General features: G+C 54.1%; 1 protein-coding gene across 1 annotated transcript; it reads right to left on the bottom strand.

The window, feature by feature from the left end:
• Window positions 1-200: 200 nt before the first annotated feature.
• Window positions 201-2,047, bottom strand: PV07_08803 (uncharacterized protein). The gene is made up of 2 exons (XM_016395997.1): window positions 1,572-2,047; window positions 201-1,510 (listed from the first exon to the last, which is right to left on the bottom strand). Exon 2 carries the CDS (start codon window positions 1,414-1,416, stop codon window positions 1,024-1,026), a length of 393 nt encoding a protein of 130 aa, XP_016245853.1. The 5' UTR covers window positions 1,417-1,510; window positions 1,572-2,047; the 3' UTR covers window positions 201-1,023.
• Between the last annotated feature and the right edge of the window lie 15,341 nt (window positions 2,048-17,388).

The following is a 17,388-nucleotide window of genomic DNA, read 5'->3' as shown; positions in this document are numbered from 1 at the left end:
TAGCCCGCGACTATCAAGCCCGCACCTCCAAGCGTGTCTGGACAAGAACGTGCGGCGTCTCTTTTCAGGCTCGGGGACCCCAGTCAATGCCAACTCGGAGATTCCCAGCAAAACTGCCAAAGTGCCAAAGTTGCCAAATCCCAAAAGGCCAGAGTTGCAGAAGTCCAACAGTTTAGTCATCAAGCACACTCGCGGTCGACGGTTGGACAGAAAGTGATTTTGGGACGAAAAGCGTGGGTTCTGATTGGCCGCTAGTCATACTTATTGAGAGTGGGGCATAGCGAATGCAGCGAGCACAGGGAAATTGAGCACTCGGTCAGTCTCAGTCGACACTCGCAGGCGAAAAGGCAGAGGCCAGAGGCCATAGAGTAGAGGGTAGAGGGTAGAAGGACTCCCAGAACTCCAACATTTATTTCACTCAGCACTCCCTCTGCAGGGCACTCACTCACTCACCTATTCACTTACTTCGAGCGTCGGTCGAGTGCCCCTGACCCCTCTTTGGTTTTACATTCAAGCAAACTCATACAAACTCATGCAACTCATGCAACTCGCACAGCTCAGACAACTCTGGGAGTCTTTTTCGGAGAGGCTCTCAGTAACATTCCTAGTCAGTCATCCGTCAGCATTGGTTGCTCCTCTGGACCTGCCAAAGGGAGCTCTCCTATCATCGATGCTGCCTGCCTCCGGCGGCGGGTGCATACCACTCTTGACTCTCGGACGCTTTGCCCCCAAGCTTTCAACGCGCCGATCATCGCCGCGAACGTTTGGAATCGCCCTCGATGGCATCTTGAGACATGGCATCGAGCTTTCTCTTCTTCCCGGACTGAACACTGTCGAGAACTGCACCGATTTGAGTACGGCGACGGTCTCTTCCCCACTCGAGTACATTCCGGGTAAAGCGGCGCAAGAGGAGGTAATGTTCAGGCAGATATACCAAAGCCCCTCCGATTTGCTGGGTATAGTATATTCCGCCGCTCCCGTCGTCTTCCTTTCATGATACCAAGAGGCGGGCTTCGCTTCCGTTCATGGCGATGCTGAAGACCGTCGTGTCCACGGTGAAACAGTCGATGACATCGAGAGTCGTTCGATATATCGGTTGAGCTTTTCGGCCATGTTGATACAGGTTGCCGCGCCTCCTAGACATTGGTTCGTGGCGACCCAGAGGCTTCCCGCGGTAGGACCAAGCCCGTCACCTTTGAATTCGATGACGAAAAATGGATAGATGAGTCCTTGACTGTTGGCAGTATATTCGATGCCATCCATAGTCATGAATTGTCTCTGCTGTCTCGATGTGAAGTCTTTCCAGAAGTAGCCGTAAAGGATATCCGGCTTCGGCTGACTTACTGGAAGATAGATCTCCGAATCGTTGGAGCTTGGAATATGTTCTCTGTGTAAAGGGTAAAATCCCTTCGTCATACCTAGACCTTCAAGTCTCCTTGAATGCGTAGGATCTTCGAAAATGTTTTTTTGGAGGTAATCGGTCACTATTACTTCGGCGCCGTTGACGTCGCTGAGGTTAGTCAGATTAGTGTCTTTTCTGATATCCTCAACTTCTAGTTCCGGTGACTGACGTTCTTTAAACATATCATCCACAAGACCCTGAACATGCTTAGGAAGCTTCTCACTCATGCTGCGCAAGTGGATGTTGTTATGTTCGAGGTTGCGTTCCCGGTAGCGAGGGGCTCCAACCAGGGAACATGAGGCTCTGCTCTCCGGAGAGGTTTCCGGAGTTGGGTCTGGTGAAGTGGGCTTCTTGGGAATTTCCAATTCGGACAGGATTCTTGTCGACTGGAAGAAACGGGAGATGCGAGTTCAGTGACTGTCCGACTTGGAGTGTTGTTTTCGGTCCTCGTCCAAAGATGCGAGCCAATCCTCGACGTTTGAGGTCTGAGAAGGGTTTGGGAGACGGAGGATTGTGGCGAGTGCGGGCGGACGATGAGGTTGCGGTTGATGGAGGCTCTCCAGGCGCGCTGGCTTTAAAGGCGACTCCAAAGCGTCGAGGGCTGCAGCCACCATGAGCTCATGTCTTTCTGAGAAACTAGACATCTCGATCGAACAGGAGAGTGGTCTTTGCATAAAACCATGTGTCTCGATTAAAGAGGGGGAAGGATGGCCTCTGGTAAGGCTGGGGCTGCGAGATACGGTGTCGTTGACCCCTGAGTTGTGTAAGGGAAACAAAGGACGAGCGTGTCGAATGTGTCGGTCTTTCTCAAAGGGGTCGTCCGGAAGCATCCTCGGTCGCCCACAATGCCTTTGTCTTGCAGGTGAGTGATGTTCTGGGTGCAGCCCAGCTTGAGAGACAGTCGGTGGTTTGCCACCTCCCCCTCCCTCCAAGAGGTTCGCTCGTCTGGGCATTCTTTGTCTAAGTCCTGTTCCGTCTCTTTCGGTAGTCCAACTGAGCCGAAACTTCGGGCATGCTCGCCCCATGGTCCGTGGTCGTGAAAGATGTTCCTCTGGACGGACCTTCCAGCGGCTGGTACGGGGGCCAGATTAGAAGGGTGGTTTTTGCTGTATCCCATACGCAGTCCTGCTGGAGTCAAACTCTCAGAGAGATCTCGTGGCGCGGAAGATAAATGAGCGCTGCAGAGCGGAACGCCGTGGTCTTGGCGCCACGAGGTCACGTGAGGTGCCGACCGTGACAAGAGCCGCCCGTAGGGGCACACAATCAGCACACTGCTTGCTAGGCTTCAGCGTCTGTCGACATACTGGGCAGAGCCGATGGCCTCATCATCATCATCTAGAGCCTGGAACACGGCAAAGGCGGCATACGTGACCTTGGTTGCCAAGTAGATACGGACCGGCATTCCTAGAGTAAAGACCATACCAGATTGAGCAGAAATATGGCACCGCCACATTCTTGTAGTAAGACGAAGTTGCTGTCAAGGCGGCGACCCATTGGGCTCTCAGTCGACGTACCTGTCGGAGACAGCATCCACTAGCGATTTCTCGTAGTTTGACTGTGTGTGTGCTGTGTGTGGTCAAGTGGCTGCAGAATCTTTTCTCCGACACGCACGCTGTCAAGGTGCGTAGCGGGCGAGAGCCATACCACCTACGGCCGTTATTGGCCACGTTGGAGAAATTTGCAGCCGAGCACGTCGGTGTGTGCGTAGTCGATGGATGGATGAGGTATTCATTCACATGGCTAGCTAGCTAGCCAGTTGGAGAGATGGGGCAGCGAAATATTTCCCGCTGCCGCAGGGACCCCTCTTTTTGTTCCGGATATTCGAGCATCGTACGGTACCACCACGACGGCAGAAAAGAAAGTCAAAGTCACCAGTTGGAAAGAAGACCTTTGAAGTAGCCAGTCGCCCACGTCGGGGTTGGTTCGAGGAGGATCGGGTGTGCGCAGTGTGGACGGTAGATGGACGACATGTAGTTCAAGAGAGATCGTACCACCCGCCGGCCGTATGTCTTGCACTGACTTGAGTGGCCACTCGACTTTCGTCGGGGGAAAAAACTTGGCCGTTTGCACCCGTTGCGTACACTTGCACCGTTGCGAATCTCCAATCTTGCAATAATTACTGCCGTCCTGGCCTGGTTGGAAGCCTCCTGTCCTCCTAGATCCCAACGTCTTATCTCTGAAGTCCTTGTCTCTTGGAATCCTTTAGTCGAAGCTGGTAGCGTTGGGCGGCGGGATGTATCGAGAGTGCTCAGTATCGACAGCGGCCTCAGCCCTTCTTGCGGAATGCCGTGTGTAGCTGGAGTTCGATATGTCGGCGTCGGGCTCAGTCCTCTTTTGTGGATTCAGCTTTCGGCGTTGTTGAAGGAGCTGGCCGCGGTTCCTTTTCTTCTTTGACTTGTTGCTCAAACCGCCACCAGTCTGCGAAGAAGCTGAAACCTGCTTGCGTATCCAAAGCGAGACCCCTGTGGCAAAGAAGAAAGGGCCACATACGAGTCAGGGCAGATGGCTCCTATGTATAGGATGGTCCCTTTCTTCGCTTTGGTGGCGGCAGTCTCAGGTTCGGCGACAGTCTTCGTCTTGGGTGCCTTGGGTTTGACGGCCACCCTGTCGAAATACGCCGCAGCTAATGATGATGTCGGTTGAGGTACTGAGATGGGAGTCTCAGGCTGGGTCTGAGGTTGGAATAGTTGCATCGGGGCTATTGCTCACACTGGGGTATGTCGTGATGTCGTTCTTGATGATGGCGTGCATGGCTTCGTCTTCGTTGCACAAAGGCTGTTGCTCCTGTTGCGCCTGAGACAGTTGCCGTTTTACGTGCGCTTCAGGCGTTACCTGATTGCGCCTAGTGCCAGGAGGTCTTGCGACATGGCAGGACTCAGGAGAGGTCTTCCTGGCACCTAGCATTTTGTATATAGACGATCAGACCTGGCCTGAGGGCAGGCACAGGTAGACAGACGAATCCATGACCTATTCACGATCCTACCAGTCCAACACCGCCGCTCATTCCGCGCCTGGGTGCGCGCAACGTCGGCAAAAGAGAATGTGTGTATCTCCCAATTCGTTGAAGAGGAACTGACATTAAATAAATGCTAACCATGGCTCTTGCAGAGTAAACACGCTGGTGGAGAGTTTCGAAGGAATTTGGGAGGTGAAAACGCTGAAAGCTGCTGGCAAGCTTCTGACAGGACAAATAGGCAGGCACACCACGCCATGACATATACGGAACCACCACCCCCCCCCTCCCCCCAATGAAAAGTGCAAACCGATCCGGACCAGGTTGAATGACTGACTGCTGGTGATGGGTAGGCTGCTCGAACCTATGTACAGTCAAGCATTCTGCGGCGACGAGGGCAGCGGTGGATTTCGGTCGATTTGAGTTTAATCCCCAACAATTGTCTGGAGAGAACCGTTTGGGGTTGCTCGAATCGATAAAGACGCCCCTTCCCCTTGTTAAACGAGCTTCTGAGCAACCTGTGGGGAGTGTGTCGAGAGGGAACGAGGGAACGGGTGTGTCAAATGGAATGGCTCCGTGTGAGCTGTCTTCTTAGGAGTAGCATCTCTTAAACAGGATTCTGTGGTCGCCTTGACAGAATCAGCCTTGCGATTATCCCCCCACAGTCCCCCCGGCCGGCCAGCACGGTCAATCTCGTTTTAAGGAGAGCTGGCAAAGACGATTGGTGACGAGGACCGACTGCTACTGAAGGTGAATGAGCTCTTAGCCGCAATGGATATCGCCACCAGCGGCCACCCTTGATATCAGCGATCGTGGTCGGTTCCACTAGTTGCGCGCATCGAGGACGAGGACGAGGACGAGTCTGGACAAGTCACACTGCAGGGTCTGTGGACACGCTTTTGGCAGACATTGGACAGACACATTTGCATGCAGCCAGCTTGGCATGGACTCTGACGCCGGGCTGAAGGCGTTGGTGGAGGCTTGCTAGTCGCGACCATAAATCAACCTGGGCACGCAAGTCGCCGACGTCGACGTCGACGTCGACGTCGAGAGCGGCGTCCTCAAGCTTGCTACGGGGCGAGGCCGTGGTAGATCCCTCAGGATGCTCCAGCCCATAGACCCTTTCTATAGCCATGGTACGTCTCCTTATGTAATGGAATAGGTTTGAAGTTAGGGGTGCCATTGGCTGCGCCTGCTCCCTCTAGCCAGAATGCCGGATGGGCATCACTCCCCGAGGAGATTTGCAAGTGTGCATACATCATGGGGTGAAAACCGAAGTATAGCACAGTCAGTCAGTCAATCAGTTAGTCAGTGAGCGAGTGCGTGGCGAGAGATTGGCGACGCAGATTCGTAAGACAGATCAACGAGCTGCAAGATTCAAGATTCGCGGAACAGATACGTCAGCTACAAGATTCGCCGAGAATACGAGATGCAAGATACATGAGAGAGATACGCGAGACAGATTCGCGAGATGAAAGATGTACGAATTGCAAGATACGAGATATATATACCTCTCCTGGCATATGAAATAAGGCAAAGTGTCGATGAAACGTGTGCAAACCCCTCGTGGCCAACACCCATTCGATATCGAATCCCATTTCTTGGGCTCGCCCTATGTGTATGCCGAGCAGCTATCCTCTATCCTCCCTCGGTCCCGGGTTTCTGCAGCGCCTCGAAGTTTACCAGCCAGCCACCGCGTCCTACACGTACGCGTGCAGCATGCTGAAGATGTCGTCAGATGACTCTGGTTTCTTCACCTGGTCGAAGTGCACCCAGTCCGTAACAGCGTTGAACCCAAGGGGAGTGTCCTCTAGGAGTCTGATCAGCCCTTCTCGTGCTTCCGTCATATCGGCCTTGAGACACGTCCTCCAACCGTCGAGAAACATCCAAATCAAAGGCCAGTCCGTGATCTGTGGTTCTAGTAGTGGATCGGGCATGCCTCGAAGTCATCGACTCTGTGGCGGATTGATGGGTGACAGAAACATCGACTCTTTAGCGGAATGATGAGCGACAGAAGCACCCACCGGTCGTGGCTGAACAGCCGAGGTGTCCATGGGAAGATTGTAATCGAGGGAGTCGGGCATATCTCGAAATCATCGACTCTTTGGCGGAATGATGGGTGAGCCCTCCTCGACATACCCCTTCCCCTTCCCCGTTACCTTTGGCCTTGGCGTTCCCTTCCCACAACCTGAGTTCGGTCACCTTCCGCCTCTCAGCGCCAGCACCGAGTGTAACGTATTGCCGCCTTCGAGGTCCCAATCTTGCGCGGTTTTCTCGTCCGCCCCATCCGGGTTTGTGGAAGGTGGTAATCTAGGGAGTCGAGCTTCAACGCCACAGCAGACTCGTACCCTTTCTTTCGCCCAAAGGGTCTCGCTTCCGGGTTTCTGGAAGGTAGTAATCCAGGGAGTCGAGCTTCAACGCCACAGACTCGTACCCTTTCTTTCGCCCCTCGAGTCTCGGTTCCGGGTTTGTGGAAGGTAGTAATCCAGGGAGTCGAGCTTCAACGCCACAGCAGGCTCGTACCCTTTCTTACGCCCCGAGATCTCGTTTCTGGGTGCGTATCTGGAACTTTTTGAGCCGTTCACCGACTTCACCCTGATCTTCTAGCGGCGCGGCGCCTCGGACGGTGGGGGTAGAGTCCTTGTGCGTGAGGGAGGGTGGGTGGGGATGAATTGGGACTCCCACCGCACCGCCCCGATGAGAATCGGAACTGGCACCGCCCAGATGAGTTGGGACTGGCACCAAGGGAGGGTGGGTGGGGATGAATTGGGACTCCCACCGCACCGCCCCGATGAAGATTGGAACTCGCACCGCCCAGATGAGTTGGGACTGGCACCAAGGGCGGGGCGAGGCGAGGCGAGGCGAAGCGGCTACCGCTGTTGCTGATATATATATTTAAGAGGCTGGTGGAGAGTTGTGAGTGTGTGAGGGATGGAGAGATGGAAGGGTCGAAGGGAGGAACTGGCCCTGCCATTTATGGGAGACGGGGACGGGGACTGGAGGCAGTGCGAGGGAAGGCAGTGCAACGCAAGGCAGTGCAAGGCAGGTCAAGTCGTCGAAGGCAGTGTAAGTCGTTCAGTGTAAGTCGTTCAAGGCAGGTCAAGGCAGTACAAGGCAGTACAAGGCAGTACAAGGCAGTGCAAGACAGGGCAAGACAAGGTAAGGCAGTGCAAGGCAAGTCGTTTTCTACTGCTGCTGCTGCTGCTGCCGCTGCTGTTGCAACTGCTTATGTGGAAGATCTCAAGGTAGAAGGCAGCGAAGGCAGAGAAGACAGATCAGAGTAGGAGAGAGAGGTCGAAGAGGGGACGCATTCCCCCCAAATCCTCCCAGTCTGAGAGAGACTGTACCGGGACCTACGCCACTCGCCCACCCACTCGCCCACCCACTATGCTGTGCTTTGTTTTGTTTTGTCCTGTTTACCATTGTTCGCTCACTCGCCTTTGTTAGTTATCGACGGATAGTTATTCAACGCCCGCCGCATGTCTTGCTTGTCAGACTCGCTCTTTTGAGCCGGGCCCGCCTCTTTGATCCGTGTGACACACCGATGGGAAGTCAAAAAGCCTGACCGAGGAAGTTTAGTGATCCGGCAAGGGGTTTGCAGCAAGTGTGTATACACCACGGTGGTGCAAACGAGCCCAAGTTTCTTTTTTTTCCCTGACACAAAGTTTCGAGTCAAGTGGAGTGGCCGAGTGGCCCATGGTATTCTGACAACCGCTCAAGTTGGTGCAAGACATACGGCCGGCGGGTGGCATGTGGCATGATTTCGCTTGAACAACATCTCATCTCCATCCATCCGTCGATAAATCACACAGGCGAGCGAACATGGTGAATAGGAAAAAACAAAACAAAACAAAACAAAACAAAGCACGGCACGGCACAGCACAGCAACAGAAAGGATCAAAGTAAAAGAGGTTGATCAAATAATTGTTCCGCTGTCTGATCTAGACGCCCACTTAGCAAGACCAGCGCGTCGGGTGTCACCGACCAAGAAGAATGAAACGCCCAGGGCCTTCTCTGCCGTATGGTTGATTTTATGCGAGACGTATTCGTCGTCATGGTCAGCTTCCGCCCAGGAAACACCCCTTCTCTGCCGTATGGCTGCTTTTTTTTTTTTAGTAAGACACATTCGTCGTCATCGTCAACTTCCCCAGCCGGCGTAGATATGCGTCCCCTCGTTCGTCTGAATCATCACCCTGAGAGCGAAGAGGCGGGGCCAACGTGTCTGTATCTCTTACTTCTTCTGTGTCTTTTGCTTCTTGACGCGTTCGGCCGCCGGAGGGATGGTGGCAACCAGAGACATGTACGAGTACGTGATGCCAGCCGCCTCGGGCTCGTTTCCCATGTACTAAATGGGTACACAATCCAGTCAGCCGTGACGCCCCTTTCTTCTTTTCACAAAGCTGCAGGAGGGAGGGAGCGGGACTTACGGTATGGATGAAGGCCAGGCTTTTCCACAACGGCTTATTGACCCACACGACATTATTGAGTTTTTTGCCCATGGCGCTCGCAATCTCGTAGGTACTATCGTGCACGGTCGTCGAGGTCAACACCGTACCCGGTGCACCCTGCGTCACCTCGAGGGGGAAGTCGTCGCCGTCGTGCCAGCGGAACGTGCGGGTCTTGGGTTTGTGGATGATCGGCTTCAGCTGGACCTGGAGGCCGAGATGGCACAGAACCGCGTAGATGGACATGTCGGTGCCCTTGAGAGCAGTAATGGCGTCGCTGGGGAGATATTTCGGCGCTTCCGCGGCTTGGCGATTGCTGGGATAATCCTCCGCGACGTTTGAGGTCGTCGTGGGGTATGCGTGCGCGCAGTAGATGCCCAGGTCCCCGCCTGCATACATGGCAAAACGAATTAGTAATTAGGGATGGATTGAAGGGGGAAGGGGGGGGGTTTGGAACATACCGTCCGCCATCCACGCCGGATCTTGAAGCAACCCCTGCAGGACCCCGTACGGGGCAAGGCTTGCAATGTCCACCGGCGCCGGCTTGCAGTTCAGTAGTCCGGAAAGAGGATCTCCGCCGCGACCACGGGCTCGTGGCTCGTAGTACAGGTTGAAGGTCATGGTCACGCGGTGGCCGCTGGTGACGGGCAAGACCTCGTGTTCGCAGTCGCTGTATAGAGCTGCCCACTGTAGTGCCTTGGTTCCTTTCACAGTGTCCCAGTCGTACGTGGTCGAGACCCCGACATGGGTCACCGTCAGCTGGCCGCCCTCATGCTGGCTGGGCAGGCACAAAACCAGCGACCTGAATTGCGTCTTCCCACGGGGCGTGTCGATGTGGCCTTTGAAGAAGCCTGAGGGTCCTTGGTACATCTGCGCCGGGACACGTTACGTTAGCGTGACTTAGAACACGGACTGCGAGGAAAACCCCTTGAGAGTTGGACGTCCTTGACGACTCACGTTGATCTTGTACAGCTCAGCCCGGACAAATCCTCCGTCCCGGACGCCCCCGGGACCGATCCCAGCGACATTGGGCAGCAGAAGCTGCTCGATCCGATCCAAGATGCCCAGAGCGTACGGACACAGGTTGGTCGTGAAGAGGGACGCGTCCATGGCCCAGGCCTTGCGCACGCTTTCGTCGTACACGTCTTGGCCTTGGAGCCCAAATCCGGCCGGCTGACAGTCGCTGACAAAGTTCTCGAACGCCGCCACGTTGTCGTTGATGTGGTCGTCATCCTCTCTCCCCTCCTCCTCCACGACCGGGAGCTTCACCTTGGCCACCGAGCCGTCGCGGCGTTCCCAGTAAATCGCGATGGGACTGACCGGGGTCGACTTTTTGGCTGCTGCTGCCTTGCCCTTTTTCTTGCCGGCGGCCTTGCTCGGACCATCTTTTCGGGGGGCCTGCGGGACCCGCGCTGCGACGTCAGCCAAGGCAATGGAGCCGCCGCAAGTCACGGTCGAGTTTTTGCCCGACGACACAAAGTCGGTTAAGACACTCGAGAGATCGCCGGTGGAGAGATCGCCGGACCCATCTGGGATCTCGGTCGTGATCTCCTCCTCCTCTAGGAGCTTCCGTTTCGGAGGCATCGTACTTGAGTTCAAGTGCCGTGTGTTACAAATCGAAGGGTATCTTGTAGGAGTAAGAGGTAGTGTGAAGACAAGGGAGGGATGAAGACAAAGGAAGGACGAAGCTTGTATTTTTTGGCTGGTGGTGCTGACGGGAAATGTGTGTCTTTCTGCGCAGTCAGAAAAGCCGAGTGATTTCTTGGCACGTCCAATGCACTTCCGCCTTTGTTCAACAATAGTCACGCGCGACACGAGAAATGGCGAGCGGCCGTGTTAATACTACAAGTAGAAGGTCTAGTTAGAGTCGCTCCTAAAACAGCATAGTCTCACTGTTCTATTCCGTATTAGGTAGGTAGCTAGGAACGGAATAACATTATCCCAGCCAATCAGGTTATAGGGAATGGATTCATCGATCAATCGATTCCTGGCAACACTGGGGCCCGACGCTGGTGGTTTGTCCCGGCACAAGCATGAGTTTGATCGTCTTGGCCACCTCCCAGGAAGGCCCAACAAGCTTGAACATCGATGGGGGAAGCTGTGTGACTGGACTGGAATCCGCATCAGCACCAGCACTCGCAGTGCCAAATGGCGAGCAACTCAGTCCCAGAACTGCCGCAGGCTCAGACACTTCCAGCCCCGAGACCGAAGAACCCGAGCTCGCCCTCACCCTCACCATCGATCTCTCCCACCGGCTCAACAGCTCCAGAAGGGGGGCCGCACAGATGAACAGTCACAAAGACAACTCCAGGAGGGGGGCGCCCGGCCACGCAGACGAGCAGTCGTTGCTTTATTCACACATAGGGCGCCGGAGAGACACTGGCGTTGCAGAATGCTCCTAGCTCTAAAGCTTCAGAACACAGCAGCCCGGGCGAGAAATACTTGCCGTATTCGGTTTCGCACTTGGACCTGCCTTGAAAAGTGCGGCCAAGAAACCCACGCCCGTCTTTGCAAAATTCAGTTGTCCAATCTCTCGAGGGGAGCATAAAGGCCGAAGGTAACAGAATGGACGAATTTGGGTAAGAATCTCCCGCACGACAACACACCTGAGCAGGGTGGTTGAAGTATCTATGCATGTTGCTTGCGAGCGCGTCGACTGTGACTCAATATGAACTAGGTTGCGTGTTGCAATCAGTCGCAAAAAGGTTGCTGGCCGAGCCTTGTCGTTGGGGGGTGGCAGGCATACCGACAGAGGCGGGGCTGATATACATAATACATTGGGTCTGTCAACATGATTCATCCATCTTTCTCTTTTCCACCAATCCCTAGCTTCTGCCGATGCTGACTGCAGTGCTGATAGCTTCCTTACAATATCTTCTGCTGATTCGCATTGATGCTGTTGTTGTTTTGACGTAGGCCATGTTTTCGAACGCGACCGGGTGACGGGGACTGTGCGCCGCGCAACAGCTCCCCGGCGGAAAACGCCATTGACGATGCCATCTAGTCCGTGTCCGACACGTGGCTGGTATGAACGAGTGCTCAGGACTTGACCATCTCAAGGTCCCTGGATGAGCTTCACTCCAGTGTCTCCAGCTCAACTGGTCTGGAATGTGATGATGCATGCTCTTCCAGCTTTCGCCTCTTTCGCTGGTCCTGGTCGTCGACCTCACCAACTCCCTGCTTCTTCGCCACCTCGGAGTTGCTGTGCCCATCTGCTGGGACTCCAAGAAAGGGGGGCTGCCTCCGGCTGCTCCTGTGGACATTCAAAATCCATCATTGTTGAGCATCTCCAAGAATCTGCCGTATGGCATCGGGTCGGGTTCCACGATCGGCGCGTTATCAGAGCAGTTGAACTGTGGAGCCGGTGGCCAAACACCGGTGGTCGCATCAGGATTGTCGCCGAAACCGGTTGAGGTGTGTTCGTGCGCCTCAGCTTCCAATGCATTGTCGTCGAACTCTAATGCCTCGTTGTCGAGATCGCCGTCGTTGGATGCCCTGCAGCCATTAGATGCCTCGCAGTCGGAGGCTATGTCATTGGATCTTTTCATGACCGTAGAGTAGGCTTGACCGAGGCAAGTGCTGCTTCGCAGTTTTTCACGCGTAGTGAGAAGTGCCACGGCCACTCACACCTGTTCAGTAGCTTGTCATAGGAGGGCTTGAGCACATCCAGTACCACATGTCCAGGTAACTGGCTAATCCGGACGTAGGGCTGAAGAGACCCTCGAACAGACATGGCACCATTATACTGTCTGCGCTGTTTCTAGCATCACTCCAAGCTCTGACCATGACGTCCACGTCTGTTTCGCGTCGGATCTTGATCAAAGTCTGCGTCTCACAGCAGATTCCTGCTTCGGCAGTTTTCGGTTGAATGTTGTTATCAGCAGGAAAAGTTGTTGTGTAACCAATCGAGCTCAGGGGAACCGTGTATGGATGGGCATTCTTGAACAGCCAGTTGAAAATATTGCCGATATTCGAAAACGGCCGCTGTATATCGTCTTCTTTCGAGGTGTAGGCTGTGATCTAGTCGTAGGTACAGAGATGCTTGGAGGCCTGTTAATCGTTGGAAGGAGCCGGATCGTCTGTTTGGGAGGGGATACGTTTGGACAACCTGGCGACGGAGTCCCGGGCCAGAGGCCATTGATGATATCGAGGACGAATGTGGACAAGGCCACCGACCCTTTACTATCAAAGCGTAGCATCTCAGAGCTGCCATGATGTAAAGCAATCCTTGACTTGCAGCTCTTTGTTCCTTCCACAGAGTGCAGATGTAGTCAACATCTTTTCGAAAAGAGCACATCTTCAAGGATCTGATGTCAGGTTGTTGATGCAGAAAATGAGGCTTGACAAGAGAGCGTGGAGGCATGGGTGTTGACAGGTAGTACAGGTGCTCGCACATTAAGGTCTTCTTGGGCGAGGAGGGCAATCAGAAGGACAATCAGACTGAGGCGGGCTTTGTCATTGTGTCCATACTCCGTGCATGATAACAAGACACAAACCCGGGGCGGCTATGACGCTGTGCACTTGAATTGGTGAATTGTAGGACAAAGGAGTATCTAAGAAGGTTACTTGGTCGACAGCGACTGCACGCCGAAGCGCAGGCAGTGCCTCGTCGTACTCAGTGAGATCTCAATAAGGTGTTCCTGAGTCAATAGCAAGATGTGCTTAGGTTTTGGCGTTGCACGTGCCTTGACGTTGCGACGGCCAAGGCTATATCAATCCCTTCTGTAGAACTCTTCTTTCTCTCCATTCTTCTTTCTCCCCATTCCTCTCTCTTTCCATTCTTCTTTTCGAAATGGCTCCGTGAGTATACGCTCCTTGTATCGACTCCCGTCATGCTAACAGCAACCTAGCCCAGAGAAGCTCAACGCTCTTCCAAAGAAGCCCGATCCTCTTCCAGACAGGCTCACTCCTCTTCGCGTCGCAGGCGACTCTCCCAGTAGTCACGTTTGTCAAAGATGTGTTCGAAGCCTGGCCAGGAACAACCAAGTTCTCATCACGGAGAGTGGTAAGTCACCAGCTTTCACCCTACTTGTTCGTATGCCAACCACTCATATCGAGATTCAGGTTCTCTGACCTGTAACACATCCAGAGGTCCTTGTGATCACTGTCGATCTCTCAACTTAATCTGCGTTCCAGTAAGTCAAGCTGTTCTCTTGCCTGTTGCTTGCTAACGGGTAAGATCCCCAAGAGTTGCATCGAGATGACCCGGTTCCTCATTCGGGCCGGGGTGAGCAACTGGACAATTTATCATCAGTTCAGCCGTGAGTGCTCAACATCCGCAACAGGCTGAAAGCGTACTGACAGCCGGCTAGGAGGTGCGATCCAGGCGATGGCCAGGCAGCTTGACGCCATGTTCATCGCGGCTGATCAGCGCTCCAAGGAGCAGCCTGCGAACCAGGATGCTCTCCACCGTGGACTCGCCCAACTTGTGGAGGCCACCAGGAGACTGGCTGAGGTCAATGCCCAGAGCGTGAGTCTCTTCCGTTTCATCCACCACTCACTCGCCTGCTAACCCTCTGCTCAGGGTGGTATTCGCCTACCGAGCTGGTCGCCTGAAGCTCAACTGTCCTTTGACCCTTGGACGATGAAGTCTGATTCTATCGCTGTCACCTCCAAGGAGGATGGGGAGGATAACTTTGCTGTGTACGCGCGTGACAGCCGCGGTCAGGCTGATCGCACTAACGAGCTGGAGGAGGAGCATGCTGGGCTCATCCGATGGGATCCGACCAAGCCTGTTCAGACGACGCGGTCTAAACGCAAGCTGTCCGCAGGCCCAGAGCCGGAAGGTGCCCAGGTTGACAAGGCCAATACCACTACCACTCCTGCAACTGGCAATGGTGACAACGCTCGCACCACTACTGACGCTGAGGCGAAGAAACAACAGAAGAAGCAGAAGCCGAACCAGACGATGCGGCTCCCCGGCTCTCAGGCACCGTTTGGCATGGTATCAAGATGAATTGGCAAATGGAAAAGGCTCGTCGTGTGCTGCTGGGAAACATTCTTTGGGCTGGGGAAGATTTTATTGAGCTGGGAAGAATTCGTCTTGTGCTGCTGGGAAACATTCTCTGGGCTGGGAAAGATTTTATTGAGCTGGGAAGAACTCGTCTTGTGCTGCTGGGAAACATTCTCTGGGGCTGCTGGAGGGGGGAGTGATATCAAGAGTGGGCGCAGCGAGTGCAGGTCAGACCATGCAGACTGTGCACCGCAGTCAGTGCAGGCAAGAAGGCAGAAGGCACTCGCAGAACTTTCTTTTTTTTTTTCCCCAGCACTCATTTCCCAGCACTCAGACACTCAGTCTCAGCAGGGCACTGAGCAGGCCAGAGGAACTCCCAGAATTTTGGCTTTTTTCCTGACTCTGGCACTCAGCACTCAGCACTCAGCACTCAGCTCTCAGCAGCGCGCTCCTGGACTTGAACTTTGTTCTCAACGCAGACTACCTCTCTCCTTATATCGTACGCCCTCCTATAAGGGGTACCTTTTGTCTTGCCTCTTTCCCTTGCCTCCTTATTCCTGTATACGCCATCCACCCCTTGCGTGCGGTGTTCTGGTTGTCAAGACTCTCTTGATCTGCACTCCTTGCGCGGTCGTGTACCCCTTGCGTAGATGTTGTACGGCTGACCAATTGGGAGGTGGCATGGCGCTGGTTCCTCCGAACCGAGCCTCCTTCAGGGTTCAACCCATCACAGAGGAAAGGATTTTAGGGGCGAAAAGTTTTGGCTTTTTATTTCCATATAACTAGGCCTTAGCGTATGGAAATACCAAGAGTATTGCTAAAATATTAATACCTTTCGAGTTATATTAGGTATTGTATCAGGCTTATTGATATGGTATTGAAAATTACGTTTGTGACTGGAGTAATGTCCGTGCAGAAGTGCCGACGAACGAAGACTGCTAAGACCTTGCACCACACCACCGGGCCAAACAACACAAGCGAGAGCTTTTCATCTGTCGCTTCACCCAACGGCTTCATCTCGAACGCCACGCCACGACTCCTCCCCCTCCTCAAAACTCCTTGCCTTCCTCAAAGCTCTCCGTCCTGCTCAAAACTCCTCACAAACGAGTCTGCCGCCCATGAATCCCGATCAGCCGATCAGCCGGGCGCGCCTGAACGTCCTCCCAGCTACTCATACAATAGCGTGCAAGGACGCGCTCAATCGCTAATGCCGATTCGGCTTCCACGGGGTATTTAAGCAACTTTCCCAGACACCCTGATGTGTGTTAATGACAATTTGGACACCGCTTGTTCGTTTGTCGAACGGGCAGCCGAGCAGTGCGCTGTTGCAGAAATCGACCACCTGGTCACCGACGCTGTTCTGATCTGGAAGAACGCCGCCGCCGGTTCCTTGCTGAAGGAGGAGACCGGGATATTATTCCCTAAAGAATCAATCAATCGGTGGGTAGGGTGGATTCCTGAGCCCTACAAGCAAACCGTCGGTGGTCTCAATGAGACACAACGGACTGTCTACGAAGAGTTCGACCGCACAGTGCGTGGAATGAACGCCGGCCATCTTCCCAACGCCTCCCTCCGCTGACAATCTCCAATCCGAACAGGCTCGGTGCGGGCGGCTTGCAAGACGCCATTCCTGTCACGCAGGTGAGCACAGGTACCTCCATGCGGCCAAACAGCTCGAACCTAACGGCTCTCTGCAGGGACAACACCCACGTTAGGAGCCAGTGCGACACCGAGTCCCAGAGGCTCACGAAGACGATCATTTCCACGGGCAGAAACCCAGAGATGGGACTCTTGCCAGCTCGCAGAGAAGCGGGGTATCAGCCCACCGCAGTCCAGTACAGGCATGGTTCTACACGCTGTGCACACACACCGCCCGCCGCCTCTCAACTTGAACTGAATATCTTCTGTCATTGATTTCACTTCATAACCACTACTGCTACCAGACGCTCCACGCTGCATCCATGTCACTCCACCAGCACCAGCACGTGAACCAACCAGACTCGAGCGCTCGCAGACGGTACAGATCATTCACTCTAGCGCCAGCGTCCCTCTTCCGTTCTGCCTCGACCCACCATTCTGAGATCCGAAATCGTCATCTCCGTCTTTTCCATATGCCTCTCTATCTTTGCCGACAGGAGGCAAAAGCAGGCTGGCAAGCAAGCACTTGGCCAGTCCACGATGAATTACCGCAACCAGCTGGGCCCCCTGTTATGGTCCATCAAGATTTCGTTCGGATGAAGCTTCAATTTCCTGGCCACACATGGATTTCTCAAGGCTTTGCTGATCTCCATGTATCCTAGGGACGAGGCCAGAAAGTCGATCATCTGGTCAGGGTTATCGTCGAAGCATTCATTCACCACTAGACTTCCAATGCCACCGAGGGTGCCTGCTTCCTACCATGACTTGGGTACCACTGGAGGAGGCTTTAAATAGTCTTGGTCAGGCGTTGAGGTTGCATCCTGTGGTGGCGCTGGTGGCAGTGGTGTCGGCCGTGATGTGCTATGCTTTGAAGTATTATCCTTGTTGTCGTAACCATCTTACTCAGACTCCTTTCCCGAGGTTGCTCCTCGACCAGAATCTTCTCTTGTCGTTGCAGCTTGGCCAGGATTTTCTCTTGTCGTTGGGCTTTTGAGAG

The sequence above is a fragment of the Cladophialophora immunda genome (assembly GCF_000835495.1).
Source record: "Cladophialophora immunda strain CBS 83496 unplaced genomic scaffold supercont1.5, whole genome shotgun sequence".
Taxonomy (NCBI): domain Eukaryota; kingdom Fungi; phylum Ascomycota; class Eurotiomycetes; order Chaetothyriales; family Herpotrichiellaceae; genus Cladophialophora; species Cladophialophora immunda.
Note: the sequence above shows the minus strand (reverse complement) of the source record. Positions and strands in the feature narration are given on the sequence as shown.

Bases quoted from the DNA above. Each gene is read 5' to 3' on its own strand.
- PV07_08803 (XM_016395997.1), bottom strand. From the start codon at position 1,416: ATGACGAAGGGATTTTACCCTTTACACAGAGAACATATTCCAAGCTCC.